A 17,333-nucleotide genomic window follows, 5' to 3' on the forward strand; every position below is an offset into this window, starting at 1 on the left:
TAGCTTGAGGTAAATGTTGCAATTCTTCAGCCATTCCTGAATCTGCCACCAAAAACAAGCTACATATGGACAGTACCAACTTAAATGTTTGAATGATTCTGTCTCTTCGCAGCAAAATTTGCAGAGCTGGGATGGTTATATCCCCCATATATATAACATTCTATTGGTTGCAAGAATTTTTGAATCCGCCGTCGTTTTGTGTATCAGTTCATAAACCATGTGCCATGGAATCAGTACATCGAAAATCTCTTCCCAACTATTTTGCAATTTGTATGGCACAGCTGTCCATTTTTGGTCCTTAAATTAAACTGGTATACTTTTTTATTTATCACAATTTTCTTGAACCAATTGTGTTTAATGCAGGGCCGACAGACAATTTCCTTACTTTCTTCCCCCTCCACTTGCCTCTTCAACTTTTGCGGTAATGCTGCAATTAGTTGGTTGTAATTTTGGGTAGAGCAGACATTTCCATATATTTTGTTAGCTGCATGTGTAACATAACTCCACCAGTCCTATTTATGATATAATTTACAAAGATAATACCGATTTTTTAAATAGATTTTTTATTGACGTTCTTCTTTTAGCAATTAGTATATTTGAGTTTGACCATAATATTTGTTGTAATACTTGTTCTGTCTTTTTACTGATGGATTAAACTGAAATTGCAACAAACTTTCTATGGTTTGTTTTTAAAATAGCATTATATAAATAGGCCCCGTTTATCTGAATTGCCGTTCGAAATAAAATGGACTCTTTTTTGCTCAAATAATTAAAAAAACAAGCCGTTAGGTGTAGGCAAGGCCATAAGCAAACAGGTAAACTGGGATATGACTAAAGAGTTAATCAGGGTGTTTTTCCCACAAATAGACAGGTATTTTCCTTTCCATTATAGTAAGATCCTATCTATTTTTGCAAATTTTCTATTAAAATGTATTGTATTGAGATCTTACCTCTCTTTCTGAGTATTTCACTATTTTAATGTAAAAGTTGTATTTTTTTGCGATCCAATATGTTATACAGTACACTTATCATAATTTGGTTGTGATCCAGAGAGGTTAGAAAAAGTATCTAGATCCTCTATGTGGAGGGAACCAAATTGTGGATTTAAAAGAAAACATGAATCATCAGCGTACAATGACAGCTTTGTTTTTAAGCCCTGGATTTGTAGCCCCTTGATATTATTGCTAGATCTGATTTTAATAACCAACCTTGTTTTGAGTGAGAAAGTTACAGACACACAAATATCATACCCCCAAGAGATGCTAACCTCTCACCATTAAAATAACAGGGAAGGTTAGCATCTCTTGGGGGTATGATATAAAATGCTAACCTTCCCTGTTATTTTAATGGTGAGAGGTTAGCATCTCTTGGGGGTATGATATTTGTGTGTCTGTAACTTCTCACTCACCATTACAATAACAGGGAAGGTTAGCATTTTATATCATACCCAAGAGATGCTAACCTCTCACCATTACAATAACAGGGAAGGTTAGCATTTATATCATACCCCAAGAGATGCTAACCTCTCACCATTACAATAAACAGGAAGGTTAGCATTTTTTGGGGGGTGACTAAAACTTTTGGTCCCTTAAAATGGGGGAATATGTGCAAAAAGTGCTGTTATTTCTAAACTGTTCACTCGATATGGATGAAAATACCTTCAAATTAAAGCTGACAGTCTGAACTTTAAAGTCATAGTCATTGTATAATTTCAAATCTAGTGCTGAAGTACAGGGCCAAAATAACAACTGTCACTGTCCCAATACTTTTGGAGCTCACTGTATATGTTATTGGATTACTTTAGGGATTCTAGATGTCATTCTATGGGTAAGATAACTTTCCTACAGGGTAAAACCTAGACATAGGCAGTGTTTATATGTCAGTTCCTGATAGAGTATGCATACCTCAAAGGTTTTAATCACACCTGCTGCATCCGAGAACCACATTTTCATGAGTCAGCATGGCTCCCTTAGGGTCACCTGAAACCGACAACTAAATATTTGGAGGGTGTTCACATGATATACAAGACAGACAGACAGACAGACAGGACAGACAGACAGACACACACAACACACACACACACACACACACACACACACACACACACACACACACACACACACACACACACACACACACACACACACACACACCACACACACACACACAACACACACACACACACACACACACAGACACACACAGACACACAGACACACAGACAGACAGACAGACAGACAGACAGACAGACAGACAGACACACGCGTACGAACGCACGCACACGCACACGCACACGCACACGCACACACACACACGGTCAACCTGTAGTTCCACTGGTAAAACATATGATGCTGAGGTCCTCCGGCTTTGGTGGCTGTAGGGGAAGCAAAAACACACATTTATTGTAGTATGTCTACATACAATGTTGGCAGAAAATAACTATTTTGAAATCAAAAGCAGTTGGCTTAAATAGAGCTAAATATATCTTCGATTTTTTTTTTAGACTGGATAATAAATATACAAGTAACATATTGTATGAATTGTACTTACAACTGGCTTGTGTAGATGGTCCTTCCCCAGAGCCTAAAAAATATTTAGGATTCAATTAATTGATCAAAAACAGTTTTTCGGCAATGTTTGAAAAGAGGACAGCATTTGCTCTACATTGGGCATGGCCACTGAAATACTAGGGACTAGTACTTGCTTAACTACCCTATAGCATTGTTTARCAAACCTCTTCTTGAGTACTCTCAGCCAGTTCCACAAATTGTATGCATTTCAGCATTGTCTTACATTGCGCTGGTGTAAGACTATGGCATTTCAGTACAAGCACACTTGATTAAACTCCTCAACTAATAACCATGTACTTCATTAGTTGAGGTGTGCTTTAAATGGAAATGGTCAAATAAGTGGAACTGAGTAGAAGGATGTGAGGAGGGATTTGCAAAACACTGCCCTAGAGAGTAGCGATTACCACTATAACTTTCTTGACCCATTACAGTTGGGACCTCATTAAGAAAATACAGGATTAGAGATAAGACAGCTTAAGTWGGCAATGTAAGTCCTGCAGTATTATCCCCCAAATGGTTGTTAGGAGTTGGGAATGTAAAGCTGATCCTATCTATGATTAAGGTCAATTTGTTCTCGGAGCATGGGTAAAATACAGCTGGACTTATCATAGACCCTTGAGGAACCCCTCGGGAGCAACAGGCTTCGACCTGATGAAGACCCCAAGGGTCGAAAAGCTATTCTAATACAACTTGGAAGCATAGATTAAAGTGTGCAGTCTTTCTTTCTTTACTTAACAAATACTTTGTTCCCCAGCACCTGCTCAAAGTCATTGAAAGTGTGTAAATGCTTATTTTCTCATACATCCCTATATGGTGTCATACAGTACAGTACCTCCACTTCCTTCAGGGACAGAATGTCCACCCCACACTTTGCGCCCCGTGCGGTCAGCTCGGTGTCAAAGGCATCCATGAGGATAATGGTTTTGAGGTCAGGCGTCTCTCCCTTCTCACAGTTTTCCAGCAGTGTCTCGGCTTTATTCTGTTTGTCACACAGCACTGTGCAGATGTCCGCTGAAATCACAAACAATCAGTTGAAAATGTGGCAGCTGGAACATGTACGTACAGTGGGTATTCACCCCCCTTGGATGTTTATACATTTTGTTGCGTTACAAAGTGGGATTGAAATTAATGAAATTATTATTTTTTTGACATTGACCTACACAAAATACTATGTAATGACAAAAATTATAATAAAAATAAAACACTAATATAGCTTGATTAGTATAATTATCCCCTGAGTTAATATACTGTTGTTAGAAACACCTTTGGATTGTGCAATATTTGCCCATTATTCTTTTCAAAATTCTTCAAGCTCTGTTAGTCTTGCCTTAGATTTTCAAGCAGATTTAAGTCAAAACTGTAACTTGGCCACTCAAGAATAGTCACTGTCTTCTTGGTAAGCAACTCCAGTGTAGATGTGGCCTTGCATTATAGGTTATTGTCCTACTCAAAGATGAATTCCTCTCCCAGTTTCTGGTGTAAAGCAGACTGAATCAAGTTTTCCTCTAGGATTTTGCCTGTGCTTAGCTAAATCCCATTTCGTTTCAGTTATTGCCAACGATGGTGACAGGTGTGCTCCATAATGAGCAGCTGGTGAACTAGAAGCCGGAGTGGGAGCATACACGACAGTAAGCATTTCAGTGTAAGGTCTACTACACCTGTTGTATTCGGCGCATGTGACAAATACAATTTTCATTTTTACCCATCTACCAATAGGTGCCGTTCTTTGTGAGGCTTTGGGAAAACCTCCCTGGTCTTTGTGGTTGAATCTGTGTTAGAAATTCAGTGCTCGACTGAGGGACCTTGCAGATAATTGTATGTGTGGGGCATAAAGAAGAGGTAGTCATTCACAAATCATGTTAAACACTATTATTGCCTACAGAGGGAGTACATMAAACTTATGTGACTTGTGTGGCACATTTTTACTTATTTAGACTTGCCATAATGAAGGGGTTGAATACTTATTGAATCAAGGCATTTCAGCTTTTTATTTTTTATTAATTTGTACGCATGCGTGCATGTATGTATTCATACTGGGTTGCAACAGGTCCATGCATCTTGATTTTGCCAAATGTGGCACAACCCTTTTGCCACATTCTTTATAGCATTACATTTGTTTATAAATTATTTCTAAAGCATCTATGTGAGCGTTATAAAGGGTTTATGAAGGCTTGCACTATACTAGCAGTGGCATAGAGGGGAGGAGGTGGAGTTACCAAGTGAGAGAGGAAAAATAAGAAGAAGATTAGTCAAGGTAAAATATAGTGGACTCGGGAACAAGCCTTGTGGAACCCCTAGGGAATGACAGGCCTAAACCTGTCCTCATTAACACTGTTAATGAAGTGCAGTACATGGTGGAGAAGGCCCAATTACCTTTCTTAATAATGAACTCCAGTGCCTCATGTCCCAGGGTGTCGTACAGGGGCACCGCCACCATGGAATAGGTGTAGCAGGCCAGCTCACTGATGATCCACTGGACCAAAGAACAAGCAGGGAGCAATAATAAGCCGTAAGGATCAATGTTCAATGGACAGCACAGCTCATGTGTTGCCCATTTCGAATACAATACCAATTCGGATTTTTCAAACAGTTCAATAACTGCAACTTCTGTATGTATCAATATGACAGTGATAGATGAAATATACTCAACCTAGAAAAAATGTCTCACCTCTGGTCTGTTCTGAGCAAAGATTCCAATGAAGGTATCAGGGGTCGGCTTCAGGCCCCTGTGGATCAGCCCTGACCCAAGGTACTCAGCCCGATTGGACACCTGCGGTGGAAGGCATTACATAAAAGGTCTAAAGTCAAGGATGTTAGGGTCTCTATACATACAGAGCTGGATCAAATGCACGAAAAATGCACTACGCATCCGTCTGTCCATCAAAAGTTCTAATTACGGACAAGTCACTGTCATGTCTACCTCTGATAAAGCAATAACAAGCCTCCCAGTAAAGCAATAACAACAATCAAACAACCCAGAAAAGCGCTAAAAATGWACGTATGTATTATTAACATTAACATATGTAGCCTAAGAAACAAGGTTCATGAAATCGATAACTTGCTAGAAACAGAATCCATTCATATACTGGCTATCTCTGAAACTCAGTTAGATAATTATTTTGATGATACAGTGGTAGCAATATATGGTTATAACATCAACAGAAGAGACAGGGATGCCAATGGGGGAGGTGTTGCTGTTTATATTCAGTCATATTCCTGTAAAGCTTAGAGAGGATTTCATGTCAAATGCTGTTGAAGTAATATGGCTACAGATTYGTTCACCTAAAGCCTATACTTGTGGGAAGTTGCTATAGACCACCAAGTGCTAACAGTCAGTATCTGTGAAATCTGTGAAATGCTTGATAATGTATGTGATATCAACAGAGACGTGTACTTTCTGGGTGACAAATATTGACTGGCTTTCATCAAGCTGTCTACTCAAGAAAAAGCTTCAAACTGTAACCAGTGCCTCCAACCTGGTTCAGGTTATTAATCAATCTACCAGGGTATTTACAAACAGCACAGTAATGAAATCATCCATGTATATTAATCACATCTTTACTAATGCTGCAGAAATTTGTTCTAAAGCAGTATCCACATCCTTTGGATGTAGTGATCATAATATTGTAGCCATATCTAGGCATATCTAGAGTATGGCATTCCCCAAGGAAGTTTTCTAGGCCCTTCACTTTTTTTCAATCTTTACTAATGACCGGCCACTGGCACTGAGTAAAGGCTGTGTATATATGTATGCTGATAACACAACATTATACACGTCAGCTACCACAGCAAGTGAAATCACTGCATTCCTTAACAAAGACATGCAGTCTTTGGTGGCAAGTAACAAGCTACTACTAAATATTTAAAAAACTAAAAGTTTTGTATTTTGGACAGACAATTCACTAAACTCTAACCCTCATCTAAATCTTGTAATGAATAATGTGGAAATTGAGCAAGTTGAGGAGACTAAACGGCTTGGTGTCACCCTGAATTGTAAACTGTCATTTTCAAAACATATTGATGCAACGGTAGCTAAGATGGGGAGAGGTCTGTCCACAATAAAGCGCTGCTATGCTTTCTTGACATTGCTATCATCAAAACAAGTCCTATAGGCCCTAGTTTTGTCGCACCTGGACTACTGCTCAGTCATATGGTCAAGTGCCACAAAGAGAGACATAGGCAAACAACAGTTGGCCCAGAACAGAGCAGCAAGGCTAGCCCTTAAATGTATGCGGAGAGCTAATATCAATGCCATGCATGTCAATCTCTCCTGGCTCAAAGTAGAGGAAAGATTGACTGCATCACTACTTGTCTTTTTTGCCTCTTTTACGCTGCTACTACTGTCTGTTATTATCTATGCATTGTCACTTTAATAACTCTACCTACATGTACATATTACCTCAATTACCTCGACTAACCGGTGCCCCCACACATTGACTCTGTACCAGTAACCTCTGTATGTAGCCTCGCTATTGCTATTTTACTGCTGCTGTTTAATTATTTGTTACTTTTATTTGTTACTTTTTAAAGATATTTTTCTTAAAACTGCGTTGTTGGTTAATTAAGGGCTTATAAGTAAGCATTTCAATGTAAGGTCTACACCTCGGTGCATGTGACTAATAAAATTTGATTTGTGAGAGGTATTGACATGTTGAAAGCACCGAGCTGTCTGTTCAAATGACTAGCACACAGCTCAGACACCCATGCATACCCCACAAGACATGACACAAGGGGTTTCTTCACTGTCCCCAAGTCCAGAACAGACTCTGGGAAACGCACAGTACAACACAGAGCCATGACTACATATAGTGTAACTCTATTCCACATCAAGTAACTCATGCATGCAGTAAAATCAGGTTTAAAAAAACAGATAAAACTACACTTTATGGAACAAAGCAGACTGTGAAGAGACACTCACAGGTTCACACGCATACGCAAACACGCTAGCACACGCTCTCTACAAAGTTTGGAGTCACTTAGAAATTTCTAGTCTCAACGTCAACAGTGAAGAGGCGACTCCAGGATGCTGGCCTTCTAGGCAGAGTTCCTCTGTCCAGTGTCTATGTTATTTTGCCCATCTTAATCTTTTATTTTTATTGGCCAGTCTGAGATATGGCTTTTTCTTTGCAACTCTGCCTAGAAGGCCAGCATCCCAGAGTCACCGCATCCCAGAGTCACCTCTTCACTGTTGCGGGTACTATTTAATGAAGCTGCCAGTTGAGGACTTGTGAGGCATCTGTTTCTCAAACTAGACACTCTAATGTACTTGTCCTCTTGCTCAGTTGTGCACCGGGGCCTCCCACTCCTCTTTCTATTCTGGTTAGAGACAGTTTGCGCTGTTCTGTGAAGGGAGTAGTACACAGCGTTGTACCAGATCTTCAGTTTCTTGGCAATTTCTCACATGGAATAGCCTTAATTTCTCAGAACAAGAATAGACTGATGAGTTTCAGAAGAAAGTGCTTTATTTCTAGCCATTTTGAGCCTGTAATCGAACCCACAAATGCTGATGCTCCAGACACTCAACTAGTCTAAAGAAGGCCAAGAAGCAGGTTTTATTGATGCTTTAATCAGCACAATAGTGCTGTGCTAACATAATTGCAAAAGGGTTTTCTAATGATCAACTAGCCTTTTAAAATGATTAACTTTGATTAGCTAACACAATGTGCTATTGGAACACAGGAGTGATGGTTGCTGATAATGGGCCTCTGTACGRCTATGTAGATATTCCATAAAAAWTKTGCCGTTTCCAGCTACAATAGTCATTTACAACATTAACAATGTCTACACTGTATTTCTGATCAATTTYTTGTTATTTTAATGGACAAYAWWWTMWGCTTTTCTTTCAAAAACAAGGACATTTCTAAGTGACCCCAAACTTTTGAACGGTAGTGTACATTGTAATATTGTTATATGGTGGTATTATAAATGTTATATTGTAGATATGTAGTGGTGTAATAATGTTATATGATGTAAGGTTTTTTGTGTGATGTACGTGCCTTAATGTGTTAGGACAGGACCTAACACATTGGGATACCAAATAAATACACATACAAACACAAATGAATGTAAAAGCATGAACCCCTTAGAAAAGCCATTGGCTCATMCCATATTTTTTCCAAAATGTTGTATAGAAAATATTTTCTGAATTCAGACCCAGAGAAATGCTGGCCAATGTAAGTAGTATCAGTGATAGTGTCATACCTGTTTGTATTTCAGCCACTGGTARGGTTGCCCTGGTTTCCTGTAGCCTAGACAGGGTCCATTACCTGTAAAGGAGATATGGATTTGACCTTGCTACCCTCAGTCAGACATGAATACTACTATGTATTCTAATGTTGATTCCCAAAAACCTCTCTCTTATTCTTAGTGCAGACACAAGATATATGTGACAGGAGATATGGTGGTGACCTGAGACTTGTAGTCCCCTCTGGAAAACTTCATACAGTGTTCTGGCGTCGTCATGAAAATACGACATCAGGTTGTCATCTTCCTGCAGGYCACTTTTCCTCGCTCCATCCTGGATATGAGGGAGAGCAATGACATATAAGGGAAGACGCATTGGAAAGCAACGAGGAAAATTGCAATTGGAATCTGTTTATGACTTCCTGATTTGACTGAATTGAAATGGAATTGACCCTCAACCATGTGATCCAATCCTCTCAGGAGTGCCGATGGTGTAGGTAGAGGCTAGGGGTCAATTTGGAATTCAGCCGGAGAGTGTCCTTACCTTGACTCCTACGGTCTGGCAGTTGAGGTCTGCAGGCATAGTGAGGGGTTTAGGCCTGGTGTTGAGGTAGACCAGGGCAGCCCCCATCAAGGCAAACAGGGAGACGATGGCCGAGGTGGGCAGAGGGCTAAACAGGAAGTTGAYGAGGAAGTCCATGTTCAAATCTGACGAGAGAGAGGAAGTGCTGTTACCAATACACAATATTAACACTATTACTTGTATACACTTCTATTGGCGGTAGGTAGCCTAGCGGTTAAGAGTGTCGGGCCAGTAATCGAAATGTTGTGGGTTCGAATCCTGAGCRGACTAGGTGAAATATCTGTCAATGTGTCCAAATAAATGGGGATACTTAATAAATACAAACACATACAAAAAGCGAAGGCACTTAAKCCTAATTGCTCATGTCTGGTAAATGACTCAAATGTACATATTGTATTGTCTAGCTGAGATATGTAGTGATTTCATTGGAATATGACAATTTTATTTTGTGCAGGGTACATGTACATGTATTACATCATGTATGATGTTCAGTACCAGTCAAAAGTTTGGACACACCTACTCATTCAAAAGTTTTTCTTTATTTTTACTATTTTCTACATTGTGGAATAATAGTGAAGACATCAAAACTATGAAATAACACATATGGAATCATGTAGTAACCAACAAAGTGTTAAACAAATCAAAATATGTTTTATATTTGAGATTATTCAAAGTAGCCACCCTTTGCCTTAATGACAGTTTTGCACACTCATGCCATTCTGTCAACCAGCTTCACCTGGAATGATTAGTTCCCACATATGCTGAGCACTTGTTGGCTGCTTTTCCTTCACACTGCGGTCCAACTCATCCCAAACCATCTCAATTGGGTTGAGGTCGGATGATTGTGGAGGCCACTCTCCTTCTTGGTCAAYTAGCCCTTACACAGCCTAGAGATGTGTTGGGTCATTGTCCTGTTMAAAAACAAATGATAGTCCCACTAAGCGCAAACCAGATCTGATGGCATATCGCTGCAGAATACTGTGGTAGCCATGCTGGTTAAGTATTGCTTGAATTCTAAATAAATCACAGACAGTGTCACCAGCAAAGCACCCTCACACCATCACAGCTCCTCCTCCATGCTTCATGGTGGGAACCACACATGCGGAGATCATCCGTTCACCTACTCTGTGTCTCACAAAGACACGGCGGTTGGAACCAAAAATCTCAAATTTGGACTCATCAGACCAAAGGACAGATTTCCACCAGTCTAATGTCCATTGCCCATGTTTATTGGCCCAAGCAAGTCTCTTCTTATTATTGGTGTCCTTTAGTAGTGGTTTCTTTGCAGCAATTCAACCATGAAGGCCTGATTCACWCAGTCTCCTCTGAACAGTTGATGTTGAGATGTGTCTGTTACTTGAACTCTGTGAAGCATTTATTTTGGATGKAATTTCTGAGGCTGGTAACTCTAATAAACGTATCTTCTGCAGCAGAGGTAACTGGGTCTTCCTTTRCTGTGGCGGTCCTCATGACAGCCAGTTTCATCATAGTGCTTGATGGTTTTTCCGATTGCACTTGAAGAAACTTAAAAAGTTKTTGAAATTTCCGCATTGACTGACCTTCATGTCTTAAAGTAATAATGGACTGTTTCTTTTTGATTATTTGAGCTGTTCTTGACATAATATGGACTTTTACCAAATAGGGCTATCTTCTGTATACCACCCATACCTTGTCACAACACAACTGATTGGCTCAAACGCATTAAGAAGGAAAGAAATTAAACAAATTAACTTTTAATAAGGCACACCTGTTAATTSAAATGCATTCCAGGTGACTAGCTCATGAAGCTGGTTGAGAGAATGACAAGAGTGGACAAAGCTGTCATCAAGGCAAAYGGTGGCTACTTTGAAGAATCTCAAATATAAAATGTATTTTGATTCGTTTAACCCTTTTTGGTTACTACATGATTCCATGTGTGTTATTTCAGAGTTTTGGTGTGTCCACACTTTTGACTGGATCTGCATGTGTGTGTGTTACCATTAAATGGGGTCAAAGTCAGTTTATATTACTGTAGTGTTATCTGCAATGACTTTTGCCCCATGTACATTTACTGTCAGAGTAATTCTCAATGTAGTGGTCTACTCMGTATATTGTAGAATGCTGTTTACCTAGGTTTACCCATTTCCGCCATCTCCTTCAATTCAATGCTTGCCTCTAACAATTCTCAATGGCAATATTTGTCTAGTGTGTGGGTGTGTTTGGGGTGTGTTTGTGTGCACGCTTGTGTGTGTATTCAACGCTAACTGTAATTTCAGTAAGAGGAGAAACTAAGGAATAATTAATCGATTTATGCTAACAGATCTGCCCTCTGAAACGCCTGCATAGGGAACAGTGAAAGACATTGATAAGACTTTATGGTCATCTACAGTCCAAAGTCAGAACTTCAAGGGCACTTGGGAGGTCGGACCCACTGGACGCATAAAGATTTGATACTGTTGATAATACCACTGACCATATCTCCAGGAGTATACTCCCCCTCTTGAGATCAAATGTAGAGGGTGTACCACAGGGATCGATATTTGGACCTTCAAATTTATATTCATGATCTGCCAAACGCATCTAAAATGCTTTCTCAGATTCTGTTACCTGATGATACAAGTGTATTTTAATTCGATAGGGGGTAAAAAAACYTCTTCACATAGCATGCCATTTTTGTTCGACTCTATTTCCATCTATTCTCTCTCTATCTATTTGGTCCTTTTACGCATACTACGATTACATAATGCATTACTTGATATCACAGTTTTTCTTAATCTGATCAATGGTCAAAATTGTGCATTGTGGTTAATACTATCCATCTGACATGCCGTTTATGCAAATAAAGGGGCAAATACAAAGACTCGTTTAGCCCATCAACATCACCAGCCAATAAAGTACACCCAGTTTTTAACAGTTTTAACTGTGCAAAACCATATTCAGGACTACATATCTGTATACTCAAACAGTCTAAAACCCTTTAGCTAGGCTAACTCTGCTAACATGTTTTCTTTAAACTTTGTTGAAGCATGTTGCAGTTGAATTCATCATACTGATAGTGTGTCAATACTTAGTCGGACATCTTTAGATCACCATAGAGGGGTTATGCAAATAAAATCTTAACGACATGTTTGTTTGACCAATGTCAACAGTCTAASCCCTACACCTAACAAGCACACAAAACATGACAAGAAGCACTGCCACCCTACCTGTTTTTCTCCCAGGTATCTTTCGGTTTTTCTGCCGTCCTTTACAATTTCACCGTCTGCTCTTTGGGGGCTCCACTCACCGATGACAGGTGTGTGTTTGTGTGTGTGTGTGGGACCAAGCCTCGTCCACTGGTCTGCTTGCTGACACTCGGGCGAGTGAGGAAGTCATAACCAAAGCTCCAATAAAACTGAGCTGAAAGCAAGTGACCTTTGAACCTTGGCCACTATCTTTCAAACTGATAACTGAAAATGAGCAAAGACATCAACGTAAGGCACTACAGAGGGTAGTGCGTACTGCCCAATACATCACTGGGGCCAAGCTTTCTGCTATCCAGGACCTATATACTAGGCGATGTCAGAGGAAGGCAAAAAWAWTTGTCAAAGACTCCAGTCACCCAAGTCATAGACTGTTCTCTCTACTACRGCACMGCAAGCGGTACCGGAGTGCCAAGTCTAGGTCCAAAAGGCTCCTTAACAGCTTCAGACCTCAAACCATAAGACTGCTGAACAATTAATCAAATGGCCACCCGGACTATTTGCATTGACACCACCCCCTTTGTTTTTACACTGCTGCTACTCGCTATTTATTATCTYTGCATAGTCACTTTACCCTTACCTACATGTACAAATGACCTTGACTAACCTGTACCCCCGCACATTGACTCGGTACTGGCACCACCTGTATATAGCCTCATTATTGTTATTTTATTGTGTTACTTTATTTRGATTTTTTWAAACTTTAGTTTATTCAGTAAATATTTTCTGAKCTATATTTTCTTAAAACTGCATTGTTGGTTAAGGGCTTGTGAGTAAGCATTTCACTGTAAGGCCTACACCTGTTGTATTCGGCGCGTGTGACAAATACACATTTATTTGATTTGAATTGGTCATTGGGTGAAAGGTTGTCATCTAGGTGCAGCTTCTAGCCAAYATCTTATCATCCGGCTCCTCACCTTCCCACTCAATTTTTGGTACCATTGCTAATACATTTTTTACAATATGTCGACATAATGTATAAAATTATGCTTTCCCAATAACTGATAACTCACTGGATTGGTCACTAGGTCAAAGGTTGCACAGGCTTCTAGCCAAATTCTTATAATCTCCTCCTCTGTATACTGCTCCTCACTTAACCTTTCTATTCCAATATCTCAACTATCCCAAAATCCATACCTTACTTAATACTCTGTATATGCAACACGTTGTCCTTATCGACTGGGGAAGCAAGGTCATTTACATGTGTTATTGACTTGAAAAATACTTTATAATCTCTCTGTTACGATTGAGCTAATCTTGACACGGTACTGCACTGCCTATGGGTGTTGCGTTTTTGACCTAAAAGGTCAAACTACTGTAAGATTAAACTTCTACTGAAGATTCCATGATAAACTAACAACATTCATGTGATTTTAGTATAAAAATCTTTTGTATTTGGCCAAATTCTGAATAACCTTAGAAAGGGATGTACGTTTCCCACATGGTGTAAGCATTCAATACACGTACCCAGGATAATGCAAGCTACCTCTTTTGATTTAATTATTTATGCTAGCCAGACAGCAATGATGCTATCAATGCATAGCTAGCTATGCTAGGTGGATCAGGGTTTCTCCAGAAGGACACTAGAATGACTGAGGTTATAGTAGCACTGTTTTGAAATGCTAGTTTATCAGAAGATCCAAGGCAATATGTTCACATATACAATGCCTTCAAAAAGTTTTCACACCCCTTGACTTTTTCTACATTTTGTTGTGTTACAAAGTGGGATTAAAATGTATTTAATTGTAKTTTTTGGTCAACGATCTACACAGCTGCCAAAGGGGTAAATCRCTAAGAGCTTTGCGCATCTGGATTGTACAATATTTGCCCATTTTCTTTAAAAAATGTCTTCAAGCTCTGGCAAGTTGGTTGTTGATCATAGCTAGAAAGCCATTTCCAAGTCTTGGGATCGATTTTCAAGCCGATATAAGTCAGAACTTTAACCAGGCCACTCAGGAACATTCAATGTCGTCTTGGTAAGCAACTCCATTGTAGATTTAGCCTTGTGTTTTAGGTTATTGTCCTGCTGAAAGGTGAATTCGTATCCCAGTGTATGTTGGAAAGAAGACTGAWAAAGGTTTTCATCTAGGATTTTGCCTGTTCTTAGCTGTTTTCTGTTTATTTATATCCRKKAAAACTCCCTAGTCCTTGAAGATGACAAGCACACTCATAACATGATGCAGCCACCACCATGACTGAAAATATGAAGAGTGGTACTCAGTGATGTGTTGCATTGGATTTGCCCAGAACATAACGTTTTGTGTTCAGGACAAAAAGTTAATTTCTTTGACACATTTTCTACAATATTATGTAAGTGCCTAGTTGCAAACAGGATGCATGTTTTTGAATATTTTTATTCTGGACAGGCTTCTTTCTTTTCACTCTGTCATTTAGGTTAGTATTGTGGAGTAACTACAATGTTGTTGATCCATCCTCAGTTTTCTCATATCACAACCACTAAACTCTGTAACTGTTTTAKAATCACAATTGTGCTCATGGTGAAATCCCTAAGCAGTTTCCTTCTTCTTTGGTAACTGAGTTAGGAAGGACGCCTGTATCTTTGTAGTGACTGGGTGTATTGATACACCATCCAAAGTGTAATTAATAACTTTACCATGCTCAAAGGGATTACATTTATTTACACATCTACCAATCAGTGCTCTTCTTTGCGAGGCATTGAAAAACCTCCCTGGTCTTTGTAGTTGAATCTGTTTTAGAAATGCATTACCCCGATTGAGGGTCCTTACAGATAATTGTATGTGTGGGATAGAGAGATGGGGTTGTCAGTCAAAAATCATGTTAAACACTTATTAAGTGATTTGTTAAGCACATTCTTACTCCTGAACTTATTTAGGCTTTCCATAACAAAGGGGTTGAATACTTTTTGACTCAAGACATATCAGCTTTTAATTTTGTATTAATTTCGAACGTTTTCTACAAACAAAATTCCCTTTTGACATTATGAGATATTGTGTATAAATCAGTGACTCTAAATCTCAATTAATACATTTTAAATCCAGGCTGTAACACAACACAACGCAAAGGGGTGTGAATACTTTCTGAAGGCAATGTATAAGCTACTTACCATCATCAACACTAGGAAATTCTCGATTCTAGTGRTAGCTAAACAGGACAGTGTTCATGGTGGGAAATCTGTGGGGATTAAGGCACACCTACTTCAATCAGCATCACCTGTATTCTGTTATATTCACCTTTGGTCGTTAGCACATGGTTAACACATCGTTAGTGCGACACAGCATGACCCTGGAAACACAATAGTTGTCACCCTCGTCATCAGTACAGGAAGTGCCACCATGATAATTGATTCCTAGGTTAATTAAAAGGCGGAGGCTGCACTAACTGATCGAGCTGTCCCATCCCGCCACCCAGGATGCCTCTTCCCTATAGCTAAAAATCCTTCAGAATCAGAGTGTTTAATAGTCACATGTACAGGGTTGCAGGTGTGATTTCAGGATACAGTGGAAGCTGCAACATGCAGGATTAAGTGAAATAAAATAAAATAAAATAATGAAAATGGTAAAACAACAACAATATAAATATCACTATATACACTTAACAAAAATATGTCTTAATTTTCACATGCACAGAAAGCTTATTTCTCTCAAATTTAGTGCACAAATTTGTTTACATCCCTGTTAGTGAGCCAAGATAATCCATCCACCTGACAGGTGTGATTAAACAGCAGGATCATTACACTCGTGCACCTTTTGCTGGGGACAATAAAAGGCCACTCCAAAATGTGCTGTTCTGTCACACAACACAATGCCAGAGATGTCTCAAGTTTTGAGGGAGCGTGCAATTASCATGCTGACTGAAGGAATGTCCACCAGAGCTGTTGCCAGAGAATGTAATGCTAATTTCTCTACCAGAAGCTGCCTCCAACGTTGTTGAAGATAATTTGGCAGTACGTCCAACTGGCTTCACAACCGCAGGCCACYTGTATAGAGTTGCGTGGGCGAGCGGTTTGATGATGTCAARGTTGTGAACAGAGTGCCCCATGGTGGGGTTATGGTATAAGCAGGCATAAGCTATGGACAATGAACACAACTGCATTTTATTGATGGCAATTTMAATTCACAGAGATACCATGACGAGYTCCTGAGGCCCATTGCCGTGCCATTCATCCGCCGCCATCACCTCATGTTTCAGCATGATAATGCACATATCTCAAGGATCTGTCCACAATTCTTTGAATCTGAAAATGTCCCAGTTCTTCCATGGCCTGCATACTCACCAGATATGCCACCCATTGAGCATGTTTGGGATGCTCTGGATTGACYTGTACAACAGCGTGTTCCAGTTCCTGCCAATATCCAGTAACTTCGCACAGCCTTTGAAGAGGAGTGGGACAACATTAAACTGGCCACAATCAACAGCCTGATGAKKTCTATGTGAAGGAGATATGTCGCGCTGCATGAGGCAAATGGTGGTCACACCAGATACTGACTGGTTTTCTGATACACACCTCTACCTTTTATTTTACATATCTGTGTGACRAACKGATGCACATCTGTATTCCAGGTCATGTGAAATCCATAGATTAGGGCCTAATGAATTTATTTATATTGACTGATTTCCTTATATGAACTGTAACTCAGTAAAATCTTTGAAATTGTTGCATGTTGTGTTCATATGTTTGTTCAGTATACATCATAACTGTACAGTGATGAATAAATAATTGTCCATRGGGTTGGAGGCTGAGTAAAGACTGTTCAGGGCAGAGCAAAGGCCAYCCCGGGGCCGTATGCGGCCTGC

General features: G+C 39.6%; 1 protein-coding gene across 1 annotated transcript in view; it reads right to left on the reverse strand.

Annotated features, from left to right (window-relative positions):
• The window catches only part of acsl5 (acyl-CoA synthetase long chain family member 5), a 23,694-nt gene extending 10,784 nt beyond the window's left edge, over nucleotides 1-12,910 (reverse strand). Inside the window, 11 exon segments of the mRNA XM_024007413.2 lie at nucleotides 1,905-1,937; nucleotides 1,939-1,979; nucleotides 2,323-2,374; nucleotides 2,551-2,583; nucleotides 3,403-3,581; nucleotides 4,944-5,043; nucleotides 5,239-5,340; nucleotides 8,772-8,836; nucleotides 8,979-9,087; nucleotides 9,298-9,461; nucleotides 12,522-12,910. Of these exon segments, the coding sequence (XP_023863181.1) occupies nucleotides 1,905-1,937; nucleotides 1,939-1,979; nucleotides 2,323-2,374; nucleotides 2,551-2,583; nucleotides 3,403-3,581; nucleotides 4,944-5,043; nucleotides 5,239-5,340; nucleotides 8,772-8,836; nucleotides 8,979-9,087; nucleotides 9,298-9,453 (870 nt within the window). The 5' untranslated portion in view covers nucleotides 9,454-9,461; nucleotides 12,522-12,910.
• Nucleotides 12,911-17,333: the final 4,423 nt, after the last annotated feature.

This window comes from Salvelinus sp. IW2-2015, linkage group LG18, assembly GCF_002910315.2.
Source record: "Salvelinus sp. IW2-2015 linkage group LG18, ASM291031v2, whole genome shotgun sequence".
Taxonomy (NCBI): domain Eukaryota; kingdom Metazoa; phylum Chordata; class Actinopteri; order Salmoniformes; family Salmonidae; genus Salvelinus; species Salvelinus sp. IW2-2015.